The 16,753-nt window shown below is 55.8% G+C and overlaps 2 protein-coding genes across 2 annotated transcripts; one reads left to right on the forward strand and one right to left on the reverse strand.

The window, feature by feature from the left end:
* Window positions 1-1,377: 1,377 nt before the first annotated feature.
* On the forward strand, window positions 1,378-2,796 carry ColSpa_08868 (cAMP-independent regulatory protein pac2; the record flags this gene model as incomplete). The annotated part of the gene is made up of 1 exon (XM_049275080.1): window positions 1,378-2,796. The coding sequence occupies one exon, from the start codon at window positions 1,378-1,380 to the stop codon at window positions 2,794-2,796; it is 1,419 nt and encodes a 472-aa protein (XP_049131037.1).
* Window positions 2,797-14,106: 11,310 nt separating this feature from the next.
* Window positions 14,107-15,829, reverse strand: ColSpa_08869 (putative transporter; the record flags this gene model as incomplete). The annotated part of the gene is made up of 4 exons (XM_049275081.1): window positions 14,107-14,323; window positions 14,389-14,486; window positions 14,548-15,583; window positions 15,639-15,829. The coding sequence occupies 4 exons, from the start codon at window positions 15,827-15,829 to the stop codon at window positions 14,107-14,109; spliced, it is 1,542 nt and encodes a 513-aa protein (XP_049131038.1).
* Between the last annotated feature and the right edge of the window lie 924 nt (window positions 15,830-16,753).

A 16,753-nucleotide genomic window follows, 5' to 3' on the forward strand; every position in this document is an offset into this window, starting at 1 on the left:
TGCAGAGCCCGCTCAGGGATAGTCCAAGAGGCAATTTTAGTCGAAAAGAGACCGCAACCCCCGTCCCCCGTCATCTTCTTCAGTGGATCGGCTGTGACGGCGCGCCAGAGAAGAGAAGGACAGAGAGAGGAAGCGTGTGTGTGTGGTGTGTGCGTGTGCGTATGCGTGAGCGCAGGGTAATTCCAGAAGGAATTTTGGGTCCCTCGGGTCGCCTCCACTTCCTCTCGCAGGCAGTCTTGTCTTCACAAGTCCCAAAGTCACTTTTATCCTCAAGCCTTGGCCACACTCCCACAACACACCCCTTTTCCCCTCACCCCCCTCCCTTCTCTCTCTCTCTCTCCCTCCGTCACACGCCCCCATTTCCACACCTGCTATACCCCTGTCCCCTTGGCTTGCCCTGGCCCCCCCTCCCTTACCCAGACTCCCCTGTCGGCAAAAGCTTGGCCTGGCAGGGGGTGCGACTGCTGGTGTGGGCTTGCGCGTGTTGTATCAGGATATATATGGTACAGGCGCTGCTCCAGCCAGTCTGGCGGCTTTGAACTCCATACCTGGCACGTCTCGCAAGCCTGCCATAAGCAGCTCTCACCAACTCCAACATCCCATTCACCCTCTACTATCTCCACCCTTTCGAAGCTTGACGTGCGACTCAATGCGCCTCAACCCATCTCTTTATCCCGTTGTCATTAAGCTTCTGTCATCATCACCCGCGGCCTGCGAAACACCATCATCTCATCATCGAGAAGGTCGTCGTCGCTCTCACTCACCGAGATCCTGAGGAGCTAACCCACATTGTTTGCGTCACCCAGCCTACGCAACTCGTTTCTCTCGAAGCCCCGACCAGCACTTCTCGACCACGCGTCGGTTCCAGCTCACGGCAAACGCTTTCCCAAAGCCCAGTAGAAAGAAAGCTTGGACCCTCAACCTTCCCGACGAGACGTCTCACCCTGACTTACCTTTGGGTCATCTCTTGGCGTGACAGTCGGACACCATCACAGTTGGGGTCACACGGGGTTTAACCATAGCAGCTCGGCTTAACCCAAAATCCTCCTACTGTATTCTACCGCGGATTTCCCGTCACTACCCATAAGGCGCAAACCGGCCAAGGATCTTTTTTGGTCGAGGCAACTTGTGCCGATTCCTCATTCAAGCTATCCCTGTCCCAAACGAACTCAGTGGGGCCGCAGTGGAGGACCACCGGAAGGTTACTTTCGTACACAGCTCGCTCCTCTTAAAAGGTTCCTCCCCCCATCCATCCATCACACTCCCTCGACTTGAAAGGTTCTTGGGTAGCCTTACTTCTATATCATCTTCTTTTCCTTGTCTTCTTCTCTTTCACACTCCCATTTACCTTTCACCACACTTGATCCATCACACACAATGGAGACATATCACGGATTCGTGCGGACGCCCGCAGACGCCATCAAGCTCTTTGAGGCTTGCCGACTCGGCCTCTTGCCTCGCGTCCAGCGCAGACTATCAGAGAAGGAACGCCAGTCCATCCGGTCAGGCTCGGTCTTTGTTTGGGACGAGCGGGAAGCGGGCATGCGGAGGTGGACCGACGGAAAGTCATGGAGCGCCAGCAGAGTATCGGGAAGCTTCCTGACCTACCGCGAGATGGAGGGCAAGCGCGGCAGCGGCTTCGGCGGCGGCAGACGGGGTGCCGGCAAGACGCCCGATTCTGGCCGCGGTAGCGACGAGGACCAAGAGGACGGCGAGCCCGAGGGCTACAGATACAAGGCCGACGGCCTCATGAAGCAGTCTTTCAGCATCACCACCTCCACCGGCCAGCACCTCCACCTCATCTCCTACTACTCGAGGCCGCACCCCGGATCACCAGAGCTCCAGCAACCGAGCACCGACCCTCAGCTTAGGCACATCACCCCCATGAAGGGCATGTACCCGGAGTCGAGCCTCCACGACAGCAACCCCACGCCCGCCCTAACAAGAGGACCGATGCTGCAGCAGACTCCCTACATGGCGCAACAGCACCCTCAGCAGCCCATGCCGCCGCAAGCCTACCCGCCTCAATACGCCCAGCAGCAGGGCTACTCGTGGCCTCCCTCGCCCGTGGCCACTCCTCCTTACAGCCACTACACAACCTCCCCCTACCCGGCTCAGCAACATCAGCCGCAACACCAGCTGCCGCCTCCTCAGGTCTCGCACTCGCCCGCCCAGCCTCCTCACTACGCGCATGCGCCTCCTCACCACCTCTCCCCCTACGACCGGGCGCCCCTGCCCCCGCCGACCGTGCAGAAGCCGCTGGCCCCCTATGCGCCTCAGCACCAGTCTCCCCGCCTGGCCCATATCCAGCAGCCGCAGCACCAGTCACCTCGCCTGGCCTCGATCCAGCAGCCGCGTGCCTCGGAGTCTCCCCGCATCTCCCACCTGCAGGCCCAGGCCGCCCAAGCCGCCCAGGCCGTCATGGACCCCAGGCTCGGCCCTCGCAACAACGGCAACACCCTCCCGGGAATCAACGCCGTTTCCAGCGCCCCCTCCAACAGCCACCCGCTCACGCACACTCCTCCCAACCGCACGCTGTCTGTCTCGCCGCCGAGAAGCTCGCACTCCGAGGTCAACGGTGTCGCGCCCCTGCCGAACAAGGCCAGCTTGTCCGCCCTCTTGCTGCACCCTACCCCTTCCAGCTCCGAGGTCAGCAGCGCAAACCTCAACAGCGCCAACAACTCGCCGCGGACTGGCGGCGCCCTCGGCGGCCTGCCGCCGCCGGTCGACCGTCCGGCCAACATGAGCCACGACGTCAAGGCTCTCCAGGCCCTGGACCGCAAGTTCTGCATCTGAAAGGCCGCCATCATAGGACGGGTGGGGAGAGTTGGGGGGAATGTCTACGGGAGACGCAGCCATTGCATTGTCACAACTAGCCAGGAATTTGTTCCGTTTGTTTTCTTCAGCATCGCCACGGAGTTTGGGGGATCATAGCAAACCCGCCACCTTTTGGCGGGTTCGATATTTGGGAATTCGGATCACAACAGGTCCATATCGGGTTTTTACAGGGAACTCGGGTTTGCATCACGGTACAAAAAGGGGTTGGTGATGGGTCACCACAGAATCGTGTTTACAACAGTCGTTACAATTTTCTTACTACAGTACATAGCTTTGAAAGGATGGCCTAGTACCGCCCACTCGGTCCTCGCCGAAGCGGAGTCGACTGGCACTTTTTTTTTTACCAACAACACAAGCCTTCTCTCGTCCCACGTGCCTGATTTTGTGAGCCTGAATGCCAGAACGAGTTGTTACTGTTGCAAAGCGGTTTCGAACGGGTGGCTCTCCAGATGGATGTTACGAAGGGCGAGCTCCTAGACGGGGTACGGCAAGACAGAAACCAGGGGGAAGGGAATAGTGTTTTCACGACGAGGCCAAGCGGAGTCAGAACTCGTCTGCGGCGAACTGACGGCGGAGCACTCTCTTTGATGGGGACCCCTTTGGGAGCAAGCTTTTTGCGGCGATGGGAAAAGCATGTACGGGGTTTGCTTGGCAAAAAGGTAAGTCGATCCGCCCCGTTGAGTAACCGGCAGGCTTCCTCTCTTGGGGAGGCGGAGGAGGATGATTCGCCCCATGGCCACGATTCCCACGTTTAGGTTAAAGTCGCGTTAAGCGTCAGGCGGCTCGGCAGGGACGCACCATGGGACGGAGAGGGCAAAGGTTTTCTTTTCCTTTTTCTTTTTTTTTTAACGGGCTGGACGGGTTGACGGGTGGACGGGGGGTGCATGGGCTTTGCGGGGACGGTTCCCAGAAGGGAAGCGGAACGGCGATGGGCGCTCGAGTCGAAGGGGAGGGCTCCTCCGTGGCCAAGGATGGGGAAGTCGGCCGTCCCTCGCTGCTGGCATGAGTGATATAAGTAAAAGGGAGGCCAGGGTATAGTGTGGTCGGGTCGGGTCGGGTGGTGGTAGGTAGGTAGTAAGGCAAGGCTGCGCTCCCGAAGTCGACTGCCGATAGACGCGTGGATGAAACGGCTTCGTTCGAGGGTGCGTGTGTGGGTGTGGGTGTGGGCGGGATACAGGCGTTCGCGGGACGGTTTGGTCATGGACGACGCGGCCGGCCGGGCTGAGCTGGGCTGGGCTGGGCTGGCTGGCTGGATACGAGTTCGTACTGGAACGTCCTCAGTCACCGAGGCTACGCAATCTACATACTATCTATGGTTGTGGTCGTTGCAGCAATCGGAGTGTGGTCACGTCAGGGCCATACCATACAACATAGTATAGGAGGTGTGACGGGAGGCGGTTATTGGCAAGGCAGAGACACAGGGTCCGGGGGGCTCGATGGCATTGGCCGTTTGGGGGAGGGAGGTTTGCTCCTGGATGGGACTGAGTGATCTACGTACGTTATGGGGAATGGAACGGCGGTTTGGGATTCGTGAACTGACAACGCTTTCGAAGTGGGAGACTGGGGGGGGCCATGGAGATACGGGTTGAGGCTTGAGGCTCTTGTGGGCGAGCAAGTGAGCAACGGCCGGGCATCGCAAAGTGTGTGACCGTTAGGCCGTGTAAGCAGGGCAGGGCGAACGGACACAGGGTGCCCAGTTCCGTCCATTTTTTAACGCCGAGGGGTTGGCGCCGCCGGCGATAACCTTTTGGCGGAGGCAACTCAAGTTCTACGAGCAAAGGCTTGTCTGCCATTGACTCTGGCACGCCGGTAAACGTCCGTGTAACTGATCGGCCTGACAGGTTTCGAGTGGTGGACGTCAACGTTTAAGCGTAAGAGAAAAGCATCAATGATCGCCGTCCGAGGGTGTGAGTGGGTTCAAGGAGCCGTGTGAGCACACGTCGTCGTCGAATGGAGGGGGGAGGTTGGACGTGGAACATCCCCCCATGCCATCCATCGTCGCGCCCACCCCGACGGCCCTCAATGGATGTTGCTTGTCGGACGGGCCCTGCCTCGCCCCAAGTCCTCTAACCCCCACCGGGTGAGTCTTTTTTATTTTTCTGGAAAGAATCAAGAGCCAGACGGCGCACCGGCGGGTCCCACCGTTGATGTGTGAGGACTGGGGGTTACGGGGTCTCGAAGGGGAACGGCGAGAAAAAAGTTGGGGCGTTGCGACGTTACGATTATGGAACGGCTGACTGAGCTCCCCAGAAGGGACAATATGTGATGCTGACGACAGCTCCCCCGGGAGGCTTGTGGGGGCATTCTGTGCAGCTGTCGCAGGTGAGGCAGCGCGGGCCAAGCGTGACGACTCTCTTTCTATCCATTTAGTCTATCATGGGCAACTTGGAGTGGTAGGTGTCCGACGGGAAAAGGGGGGGAGGCCTGTCTTGGTCCACCCGGCCCCCCGTGTCAGTTGGAGAAATCATATGAGCTCGAATCCTATTGGAATGTAGATGTGGTGTGTGTGTGCGCGTGTGGTTAAACGGCATCCAGAGCCCGGGTCGACACGACGTTGGCCCGGGACGGGAGTGCCGTGGCCAACACGGCGAGGCGCAGCACGCAGCTCTTGATTGCCATACCTTAAATTCCCATGCGTGCCTACCGGGTCTCGTGTGCCGTTTCTGACGTACGCAATACACGCTGGTGCATCAAACATGCTTTATTGCTAGCACAAAAGTTGTTCCCCCCCCCCGCTAACGACCCCAAACGCTGCTTCGTTTTGCCTCCCATTCTCTGAAAAAGATTGGGCCAATGACTCGGCGGCTCGTTGGCTCTCCCGGCACAGGGAGCCGCTCCTATGGGGCGCGAGAGACGAGGGGATATAGACTTGAGATGGGCTTCGAAAGCTTAGCATCGCGATACGCGCGTGCTTAGTTGGGAAGGGATGAGTGGGCTTACGGGTGAATGCTAATCGTCTTCGATCCGCCAGAGGCGCCGTTTTGCCGATCTTGGTTTCCAATCGTCCAGAGGGACGCGCAGTCGCCGTCACGAACGGTATTAGAGAAACGTAAGCGTGTGTAGTGTCAGTTTCATCGCTGTCGCCTACGCCAGCCAGGCACAGGTGTCCGAAAAGTCCGAGCAGAATACGACGGTGCCGGACCTAAAGAGAGGTTATTTCGCGGTCCCCCTAAACCCCCAGGGGAGGAACCGAACAAACGATAGTGGCCGCACTGTCACGTCCGTCGGATTTATCAGATGTCATGGCAGAGTTTTGCCGGAGCTAAAAGGAGCGCCGCTATTGGACTGAATGAGTGACGTCGCCCACAATGTCCGGGGTTCAAAGGGGTGTGTGTTGACGGGTTTGGGGCCCCAGGAGGGCAACTTATGGGTCCAATGCGAGCCAAGCAGAGCGTGCTCAAGCTTTTCTGTACAGTAGAAGCTGGGCCTGCTGGGTCGGTCTGTTTCGAAGTCGAGATCCTGCCATCTCGTCGGGGTCATGGGCGTCTGTCGTCCCTTGACATCTCGAGGGGACAGGATGCAAAAGCTGGCCATGGAAATCGACATGGATGCCAAGACCCGCGATGGGCAAGTAAGACCGAGTCAAGTGGACTATACCATTTACTCTACCGAAAGATAGAGATGATAGCGTGTGAAAGAAAAGAAAAAACTTGACTCTACAGTTGCAGTTGCATTCCGTGAGGAGACGAGGCAGGGCGCGCTAGTCGCCGTGGATACTCTCTTTCCCATCCACATCTCCCGCCCAGCGGTTGTGTGTGTGTGCCCTTCCCTTGGGTCGATGGCCCCAGCACCCAACCCGACGATCTCGTTTTTCCCTCGCGTTCTCGATGTGACGCTGCCAAAAGTGCTTCCAGATCGCTCAGTGGTGCGGCGGCAGCAGCAGCACACGGGGGGCACGGTCCCTGTTGTCGGCGGGAATACTCCAAACGCCAACGAGGCAGGCCGTGACGAGCGTAGCGGCTCTTGTGGAGAATCGGGACCTGGGTAAACTTGCTTCATGACACCGTCGAGTGGACTTGGCTCCCCTTGGCACCCCGGGGTTACGCAGGAGACTGGGCAGGATTAGGAGATTTAGCAGGACTTGGCAACGATGGCGTGTCGCGAAGACTTGCTTCGCGATGGGGGATTCCAGGGGGGATTTAACTTCTCGAAGTTGCTATTCTCGTCGCGGTCCCTACCATGCTGGCCGCTGACGACGGCAGGATGGTTGGTTTCATTAGTGTGTTCTCAAAGCAGTCGATGATATGAACGGTACGTTGACGGGGGTGCTTAGCGCGTCGTCGTCGTCGTCGTCGTCGTCGTCGTCGTCTACTGGGTTGGCCGCCAAACACCCCCAATAAGGTTCGTTGTTGGAGATCTCACGGGGGTTGGAGATTCCCCGTCACGCCGATATCACCTCGACTTCTGCCAAACCAGTGAGGTTTGGATGCCAAGACCCGATTTACAGTTTCATCTCCCCCTTGACGGGCGAGTCTATCTGATGCTTTCGCCGCTGGCAGGATCAACGGCCCCATACCTATTGTAAGTGTCCCGTCGATCCGCACATTCTCCATCGAGACCCAATCACAATGTGGCCGGCACAGAGTCGAACAAGTACATGGTCAATGGCTGGATTCCATGCTCTCCCAAAAGTTCTTGTCGCATCCCAGTAGTCGAACGAGACAAAGGACCCAGAACTCCGGGCCCGTTGCCGGTTGAGGAAGCACGGTGGAGTGCAAGATAGCCCGTGAAATGCGAGCCAGCGGTACAGACCCGAGGTGGACGAGGTGCACGAAATCGCCCCCGTCGTCCCCATATCGGCGTCGGTGTCGGGGCTACAATTGGCTTGGCGGCCGAGGGCCTATTCACAATTAAAGCCCTTAGCCCGTTGGCGAGTAAGAGAGAGATTGGCTCCCGAAACCACAACCGCGGGCGCAGGCGTCCCATTGAGAGCGGAACCGCCAAAAGTGCACACACAGGCTCAGGAGAGCCTTTCAAGCTTAGCATCGCGGCCAGTGGCAAGGCGGCCTTGATTGTTTAAACTGTGCATCGTCGGGCTCGATGGACAGCACCCGGCCAAGCCCAGCAGCTGCTCAGCCTCTGGGGGCTCCGCTAAAGAAGCGTGGCCAGTAAAGATCCCAATAGCATGGGTCGAGTCCCAGGTGAGGGAGATGAGGGCAGGTCGTGCCGAGCGAGGGTTGGCTGGTGAAAGGGCAGGGTCGCAGTTCGTTTCGAGCCCCTGCCTACGTGGTCCCATTTCTCATGTCCTCCGTCTATGTTTTGGCAGCGACAAGAAAACCTCATCTGGCGAGAGAGCCTCTCTGGCAACTTCGCCACGTCGCTCCCTCGCTGCCATGGTCCTTGGCATGCCGCTGGCGAGATTTGAACGAGGTGGACGCGATTATTACGAGGCATGGTACCGGTACTATGCTGCACTGCCTCCCCATCTCCATGTTAACCTGCAGGCCAAGAGGAGCTCTACCAGGGGTTTGAAAGGGTTGAGCAGACCAAACCCACGTGGGACGCAACTGAAGAAGGAAGAAGTGCGCCTCCACGCAGGGAATCAGACAATACTAATCTACTGCAACCTCAATGTTATTTGTTCCGGGGTTCCAATCCCAAATGGTTTGCGGCCTGGCTGGAAACTGCTGTGATGACTGACATGGCCACACTAGGGGGTGAGGCTGAAAAGGACCACTTAACCGGAAGTTCCGGGCGGCTTGTCAGACTCTCGATGAATAGGCACGTCTCGTCCGCTCGCTTGCTGAGTCGACAGGCGCCCCGATCCTGTCACAAAGCCAACAGGAGAACGGCCGGACCAATGTTTGGTGTGCAAAAGGCTACCTGGATCCGCTGCCCAGGCAGCGAAGAGGAGCCTTTCGGAGCGGCGAACTGAGCCCGGGGCCGGTCGTGTTCGGGCGGGTGGGGGTGGATACCATTGTGGCTCGATCATGGCCCCAGCACGGCGCCGAACTCGTGGCTCTCTGAGCTTGAGCGTACGCGCGTCTTAGGGTGATTAATGCGCGCTAGGCAATAGCATCTGGTGTGAGGCAGCCAGTGATGTCAACAAGAGATGCAAATCGGCCCCGAGGGCAGGCAAAGGCTCATGCAGGGGCTCACAGTAGGTAGGATCTGTCTCTAGGGCGGCCAAAACGCTTGGCGCGAAGCGCAGCTTAATTCCGTCCTACCTGGGGCGCTTTCCCATTCACCGAGGGGACGAGGTATATCATGGCAGTATTTGGCTTCCGCGTCGCCGGATATCTACGGCGAGCAGTCTATGCTCACACCCCAGGCCACTGACACACATCGAGAGAGTTTTGGGCTTTGTGTGGTTCGATCCTAACCGCCGGGAAAGCCATCCCAAGTCCGACGCGGGCGATCTTTTAGAGTGCCGAGCAAGATGCCCAAAAGGCATAAATTCGCGAAGCCAAGACCTACCATGCGAGAGGGAGCAAAACTGCGAGAGCTAATTATAGAGGGTATGTCTAGACGAGACAGCTCGGGTGCAGGCGTCCTGGTGGCAAGGGCGTGCGCATGCGACGTGGTTCTTGAATCGCCAAGGGGAGGTGAAGGGGTGTGAGGGCTTGGCAACTTTCTCACCTCAGGGCCTGGAAGGAGGGGAAGAACATCAAGGAGGGGAATAAAATCATGGAGAGAAATTAAAAGAAGGTAAAACGGTTTAAAGTGGTCAGTGGTCTATGTCTTCCTTGCGTCACCAGGAGGAGGGGAGAGGAGTGTTTGCGAAGATGAGATGGGGTGGGCGGGATTTTCTGAGACGACCATTGTTCGGCACTGGCTTCCCACATGAGCAGAAATCTTGGGACCAACCTCGAGAGGGATGCTCGGTGCGAGAGTGCCGAGGGTGGAGGTGCAGAGCCTTTCTGGGCTCAATCTTGACTTCTCGGTGCGCCTAAGCTTTGGAATTGTCGGATTACAGTTGCGCGAACCCATACCTTGTTTGATGATCAGAGTTTCGTCCAAATCCTCGCAGAAACGCAGCATGCAATTGGCTGCTGTACGAGTAAATCGTCAAACAACCTTTTTTTCGTCCAAATCTTGCACAGGAGAATTTCCCATCACAGCGGGTTTTTCTTTAACCGGTAGAGTCTAGGTTCCCGCCTAGGTTAAGCTCTAGGTTGCTCTGGCAGGCCTCTTCATCGATCTCGCAGTCGCGAGCGGGCGTCGGTCACATTCAAGGTTAGAATTAAGGTGTTAAGAAACACGAGAGCATGGCAGCAGTCCAAAAAACACAAAACACAAAAAAGAGAAAGGTGCCTCCTGATCGCGAATACTGTGGTCAGGTCGACCCGGCGTCCTCGAGCTAGACGAACCGCTCCAGAGGCTGGCACTACAGCTCGCAGACGCTCAGCTTGGAGTTTCCTAGGTAGTATGTGCTCCGGGATTGGAGCCAGGCACCGGTGGCCTGGGCCATGAAATGGACATGTACGCCCGTCATCGCGGTATCGCCAGCAGCATAAACAGACGACCTCCTGTCCAAGTAATACCTAGACTCGAGAGGGGCCCTTGGCAGGTCGCAACAACGTCTGATAATCTCCAAGCAGTTCCCGGCGGACGGCGCACGAGAGCTGGGGGGTGCCTTGCAGTGAATATGCTTGATATGCTGAGACTACAAGCAATGGGACTCGGGACCGTGACTCTATGCAGTTCCTCGGCTCTCGAATTTCTTACGAACAAAACTCTCCATCAAGTTTCCCGACCCCTGGTGCTGGAGATTCCGGGGTCGAAAAAGTTTGACGAAAGCGAAAGCACTCACATTGCAGCTAAATCACTCAGCGCATTGAACGTATGGGATGCTGTCATGTATCCAAAAAAAAAAAACTTTAAAGCCCAGTGATTACATTCGTAAAGGCTTTTGAGTTATGTATGACACTAACTACGGGTTGATAAAACCAACGGTATCATGGTTGACTTGCAAGAGGTTCGGTATATTTCACTACAACAGTTTAACTTAATTAGCAGAGGTTAGGGCCCAAAAAAACTTACTTTCGGCACTACAGAACCAAGATTAGCGATATCCTGAGTCTGATCGACTTCAACAGTCCAAGCCTTGTCTGCGGCCAGTTGTCCTGGAACACTGCTGGGTAAATTAGGCGCAGGATCAAGGCATGAAACTCTCGTGTATCCTTGACGACGAAAAAAAGGTTCGATCCCCGACATAAGGTTGTTGCGTCTTGATCTACCTAGAAGTCTCCCGACTCGGCATACGTACGTTGCAGCATAATCTTGAGATCCCAACATTGCCCCGTAGTCGAGCAAAGCCGAGTATCCTCATAACAACATGACGTCTTGTAGATGCCTGTCATCATGCATTCCAACGAGAGACTGACGTCGAATGTCTCCAAGTTTTTGAGATAATTGTAAGCATACAATCCTGTAACAAAGGAGGCAGGAGTTGGCGAGATGCTGCACGCAGATCAAACGGATTTATGGACTTGGCAAGCTTGAGACGAGACCGTCTGCAACTTGAGACGAAGATCATCCGTTAGACGCAGCTCTGCAAAATAGGTAGCGACGTAGCATCGATAATAATTCACTCGTAAACTGGACCCAACGACATCGGTACGCCGTACGGGTGGGCACTGAAAAGTGAAAAGTTGGCGTGAATTGTGACGATTAGCTTGACAGGGCGGTAGAAATAACTTTTGGTAAGAAGAAATAAGCCTAGATCTGAAGGCTATAGGCTAACTAACTATAGTTCTTTGACTTTGTTCTCGCTTTCGGCACTGTTCATCGGAACAGCTACTGGCTTTGATTTTTGGGGTGTTCTCTCATTGACATGCTTCGGGCCCCAGGAGCACATCAGGGTATAACGATGGTGGCAGCGGCTATATATTTTAGACTATGTTTCCTTGGATTATTTTGAAGTCACATTTAACCCTGAGACTGGATAAATAGGCATACTGACTCAATGCCTCAATGTCAAAACGCGAGTTGAGGTGCAAAGATGTGAAATCCTGCGTGGGAAGATTGATTGCTATTGCCAAAGTCTTGTCTATTGTGTGTTTGTTGTTGCGGTGCTAAACGCTCGAGTCGAATATGCGCTTCGTAAGAATGCAAAGGGAAAAAAAAGCTCCCTGGGTTGAGTGAAAACCGCGTGTTATCTCTATACTAAATCCATAACTTCAGCGCTAGTTCGCCTCTTCGTAAAAGTGTAATAAATTGTCAAAGAAAAAATGATCCACGTGAAGGATCGACCCCACAGAATTACAAATAAAGGATCTGAAGGTTTATACCGGCGGTTTGATGATAATTGATATCACCCTGTAGTCCTGTATGAGATCAAATGCTTGTTGCCCTGTGTTTGGGATGAAGCTGATGTCGACCTCGTAGCTGCTTTCATATCAATGTATCATACCGTGTGACAATACCAATGATCAAGGGTTTTAAGTCTCTTGACCTAGAAGTCTCGTTGTAGACAACGGTTTTGCAAAAAGTCCTGTGGCTCGGGACTTTGAACTGTAACGCGTGTCCTACACTCAGTCTCCCAACGATAAAGTCTAGTATCAAGCCGTTGTGCGGCTCAATATCTCAATTTCACTTCATGTAGTGAGTTATGCCTTCACGCTGGAGCCAGGCCTCTATCTAACCCGGAGCACTTCCCTTACTTTCAGTCTTTGCCAATGCTTTAACAATAGACACTCACAGAATTACAGGTTTGCGTGACTTTGCGGTTGACTCACACGTGCATCTAAACAGTTGGAAACCAGTTTCCCATTGTTTTCTTCAAGAGCAACTAGCACCCTCTTAAGAAACCCAGACCTGGAGTTAGGACCATGACTTATCGGAATTGAGATCACGGGTGTCCAGGCAGTCTTTGCTCGACGTGTACCATCGAGTACAAACGGTTGTTAGTCGAAGCCAACTGATTTGCTTGCGCCTGGTCTGCAGGACTTCGAATGTTCGCACCGAGGTGTGGCAAGCACCTACACAGACACTTCACCATCATCACTGCCACGTTCCGTCAGCAACAGTCACCTTCACTGGGTTTAATGTGGTTCCAAGTTTATGACGAATGCCAACGGTGTGACCTACCCGACTGTACACATCGCCTCTGCCTACTCTCGTATCGACATCTCAGCCCAGGCTGAAACGTTATTCACGCTACCGACACCAGTGTTGCCACGGATTTTAAGTCATACCCTGCCTGCAAAGAAGCTTGAGAGTCTTAAAGAGGTCCCGCTAGGGCAGGGTGAGGAATCGCAAGAAAGCAGCGGTGTGACCGGCGGAGAGTATCAAGTCAGCGTCACGATGAGATGGCAGAGAACCGTGGAGCCCTTCTCGACAGCTCTTGAAGCTCGTCGTCTGCATGTTCACGGGGAGTTTGCCGAGAAACGTCCAGCATGTCGCAGCCATCATCGAGCTGGCCACTCTGCTAGAAACGGACGTGAACGCATAGTGAGCAACAGCGACCGTACCAGAATGCTATCAAATACTTATATACTTGGGCAGGACGCAACACTGGGGGGAGTCAAGTGTGATGCCGGCTGGGTGCACTCTGGCAGCCATACTTCCGGCTCAACCGAAGTTGGAGTAGTTCTTGGCTCCTGCATCAGGCGCTCAACCCCTGGCGTCAGTCGATGGGCAACTTCCGCCATCTTCTCAAGTTGAAGCCTCGGCTCCGCGCAGTCTTGCTGTTTCCCTACCGTACGACCCTCGTCCGTGTTGTCGTACTCCCGAATCCTACACGCTGAGCCGCGCCGCTGGTAACCGATGCAGACATCGTCGGACTTGTCCGAGAACTGAGGCCGGATCTTTCTTCTTTTGCCTAAAACGTCATGATGAGTGGTTTTTCCAGCTCTAGAATACGTGGCGCGTCGTGCATTCCCAGCAGCTTGTCGTTGAAAACGCCTGGCGCGTGCTGTTTTGACTGCAAGATTGGGATCTTTCGTTCGATGCGAGAGTGCGTCGAGGGCAACGAGCAGACGCGAGGTGGAGTATCAACACACATGGAATCACGTTTCTTTTAGCGATATATCGATAGGCGACCGTGCTTCTGAGCCCCTCGAGCTCGACTAAGCACTACTCAAGCCAGTCACAGTGTAGCAGGCCAACAAAGGGATGCCTTGATGATGCCACAGATCTTGCTTCATGACATTCACAGGAGGGATAGCCTAAATCTAATGCATTCTCTAATTGGGTATCTCTCACTAATGGGATGCATCTTTCACCCCGTCCATCATATCCAGAGTCCACAGCGCACGTAATTCTATCCTTGGTAACTATCCTCCTCTTGCACCGCCTTTTCCATCCCGTCCATTACCGTCAAACTCAGATTGTGTACCGGTAGCGCGGGCTCTCATCCCCCAACTCGGCCAGCTCATCATCCGAGAGGTCGGCGTGCTTGCTCTGAATATGACCGGCCTCGCGCTGCTTGTTCTCCCGCCAGTACCAGAACCACAGGAAGCCGTACAGGCACGTGGCCATGCCGACCATGCTCAGCGTCACCGCATGACCGCGGATGTACCTGGGCTTATCGATCGCTTGGCTGCATCCTGCTGTCAGCCACACGTATTCGCGAAAGAGTAGCAGGGGCGAGGAGTTGGGACTCACTAGATGAAGGACGACATGACACCGGAGCAATTCCCGATGGTCAGCTGCATACCGCTGGCGGTCGTCCGCTTGCCGTATCTTGGGGAGTTGTTTGGTAACTGAATTGAACCCATCGTTAGCACACCCACAGCGCCTCGCAAATCAAGATGTCAAACTCACCCATGCCAACGGCAGTCCGACGACGACATACAGCCCCGCCGCCACCAGGAAGCACCCAAAGTAGTGCGCCCCGTTCGAAGTCGGCGAGATGAGCACGCCGTAGCCGATAACGCTGATGGTGCCGAAAATGACACAAAACAGGCCGCGCCGCTGCATGCGGTCCGAGAGGAAGGCCATGGCCATGTATACCACTGCGCCGAGGAAGTAGCACGGCACGGTCAGCAGCTGCACCTGCGCCGGCGTCCACGTGCCGAGGCCGTTGATGATGGTCGGGAGGAACGTCGAGTAGCCTGTCGCGGTCAGAAACACAGTCTCGCGGCCGTCTTTTGGTCCGCAGGACTCACCGTAAAGCATCGTGTCGGCGCCAAACTGCGCGACGCAAAACACCCACACCTTCCAGTCCTTGAAAGCCTTGAACATGTCGTCTTTGCTGAACTCTTGCGCGCTGCTCGTGTTGCCGTATTCCCGCCCCCTTCGCCGCGCCATGATGGCCTTCTCCTCGTCGGTCAAAAAGTAGGCGCTCGCCGCGTCGTTGGGCAGCGCGAAATACGTCACGACGCCGAGAACGACCGTCGGCAGGCCCTCAATGATCATGATCCACCGCCACCCACTCAGCCCCGCGACCCCCTCCATGTGGCCGATGCCATAGGCCAGCAGGCCGCCCAGCCCGCCGGCGATGGCGGCGCTGACGAAGAGGTAGCCCACGCGCAGGGCGAGCTCGTGCTTGCTGTAGAAGAAGGTGAGATAGACGTTGAGGCCGGGAAAGAGGCCGGCCTCGACGACGCCGAGAAGGAGGCGGCAGGCGATGAGGGCGCCGTAGGAGTTGACGAGGCCGGTGAGGGTGGCGATGACGCCCCATGCGACGGTGATGAAGGCGATCCAGCGGCACGGCGTGAAGAGCTTGAGAACGAGGTTGGAGGGGACCTCGAAAATGATGTAGGTGACGAAGAGGATCGAGACGGCGACCTGGAACTGGTTGCCCTGCAGGTTGAGGTCGCGCTCGAGGTTGTAGAGGCGGGCGTTGCCAATATTGACGCTGGGGGTGAGTTAGCGCTAAGTGGTGGACCTTGAAAAGTCGCGGGTGCGCTTACCGGTCCAGGAAACTGAAGAGGTAGAGCAGCATCACGAGCGGGACGATGTGCATGTCTAGCTTGCGGACGATCTTCTTCTCGGCAACGGCGTCGACGGGCTCCAGGTCCCGGGCGTCCGTGTCGGGGGAGCTCGCGCCGGGACCGAGGCCGGCGTCGGCTTCGTCGAGCCTGTTCTTTTTCGAGGTGTCCATGGTGTTGGCGCTGCCGCCTATATGGCGGGGTTCGGAGTTGGAAAATCTACGATAACCCCAGGACGAAGCCGGAGATGAGACGGGATAAGTCGCGTTTGTGTGATCTGCCGCCCGGACGAATGTTGTCTCTTGGAGATGAGCGTGAGTGAGAGACGGCAGGAAATGTCGTCAATCGAGATGAAAGTAGCCGCAACTTAAAACCTTAATTGGCCAGAAGTTACTCCCTTGGGACCTCCTCTACGACCCTTAGACGATCGTAATGACGGCGCAGCAGGGAGGCCGATGGTTGCGGTTGAGATAGCGGGATGTCTTGGGTGTGTTGCGCAGGTGTTACAATTACATGCGAGACGCGCAACGATAAGAGATTTTCCCTCTCCAGGTGCTCGCCCCCCCAGTTCCTGTGTCGGCGGGGTCAAGAACCGACAATGGCACGATGCTGACTAGTAGTTATGGGTTTGGCCGAAAAAACCTGTGGCTGGAGTCCCAGAACAAGTCAATTAGACAGAGGGCGCTTGTGTGAGTCAGGAAGAAACTAACAGTCTAGGAGATGGGGGTTGGAGGGTGAATCTGTAAGCATTCGAGTTGATGCGACAAGAGACAAGAGTCTTGAATGCAGAAACAATACGTGCAAGGGTCGTAAGCAACGGGAACACAACAAGAGAGCAGCATCAGTCTTCAAAGAGGATAGAAACTTACAGATAAGAGTCTTCAAGGCCTGGAACGATTCGGAGCTGGGCCAAGACCCAGACAGGCAGGGTTGGTTGGATTTTCACGCTCGTGAAAGGGCCGCTGTTGCATCCAATTCGCTCGCATCGTAGGAGATACCCAACCTGGTGCCACCGCCCGGCGCGCATATCTGTAAGCTACTGCCCCTCCGCAACCTCCAACATGGCACTTATCGTCGTTTCTCGAGACCCTAGAGCG

The sequence above is a fragment of the Colletotrichum spaethianum genome, assembly GCF_022836535.1.
Source record: "Colletotrichum spaethianum MAFF 239500 DNA, contig25, whole genome shotgun sequence".
NCBI lineage: Eukaryota > Fungi > Ascomycota > Sordariomycetes > Glomerellales > Glomerellaceae > Colletotrichum > Colletotrichum spaethianum.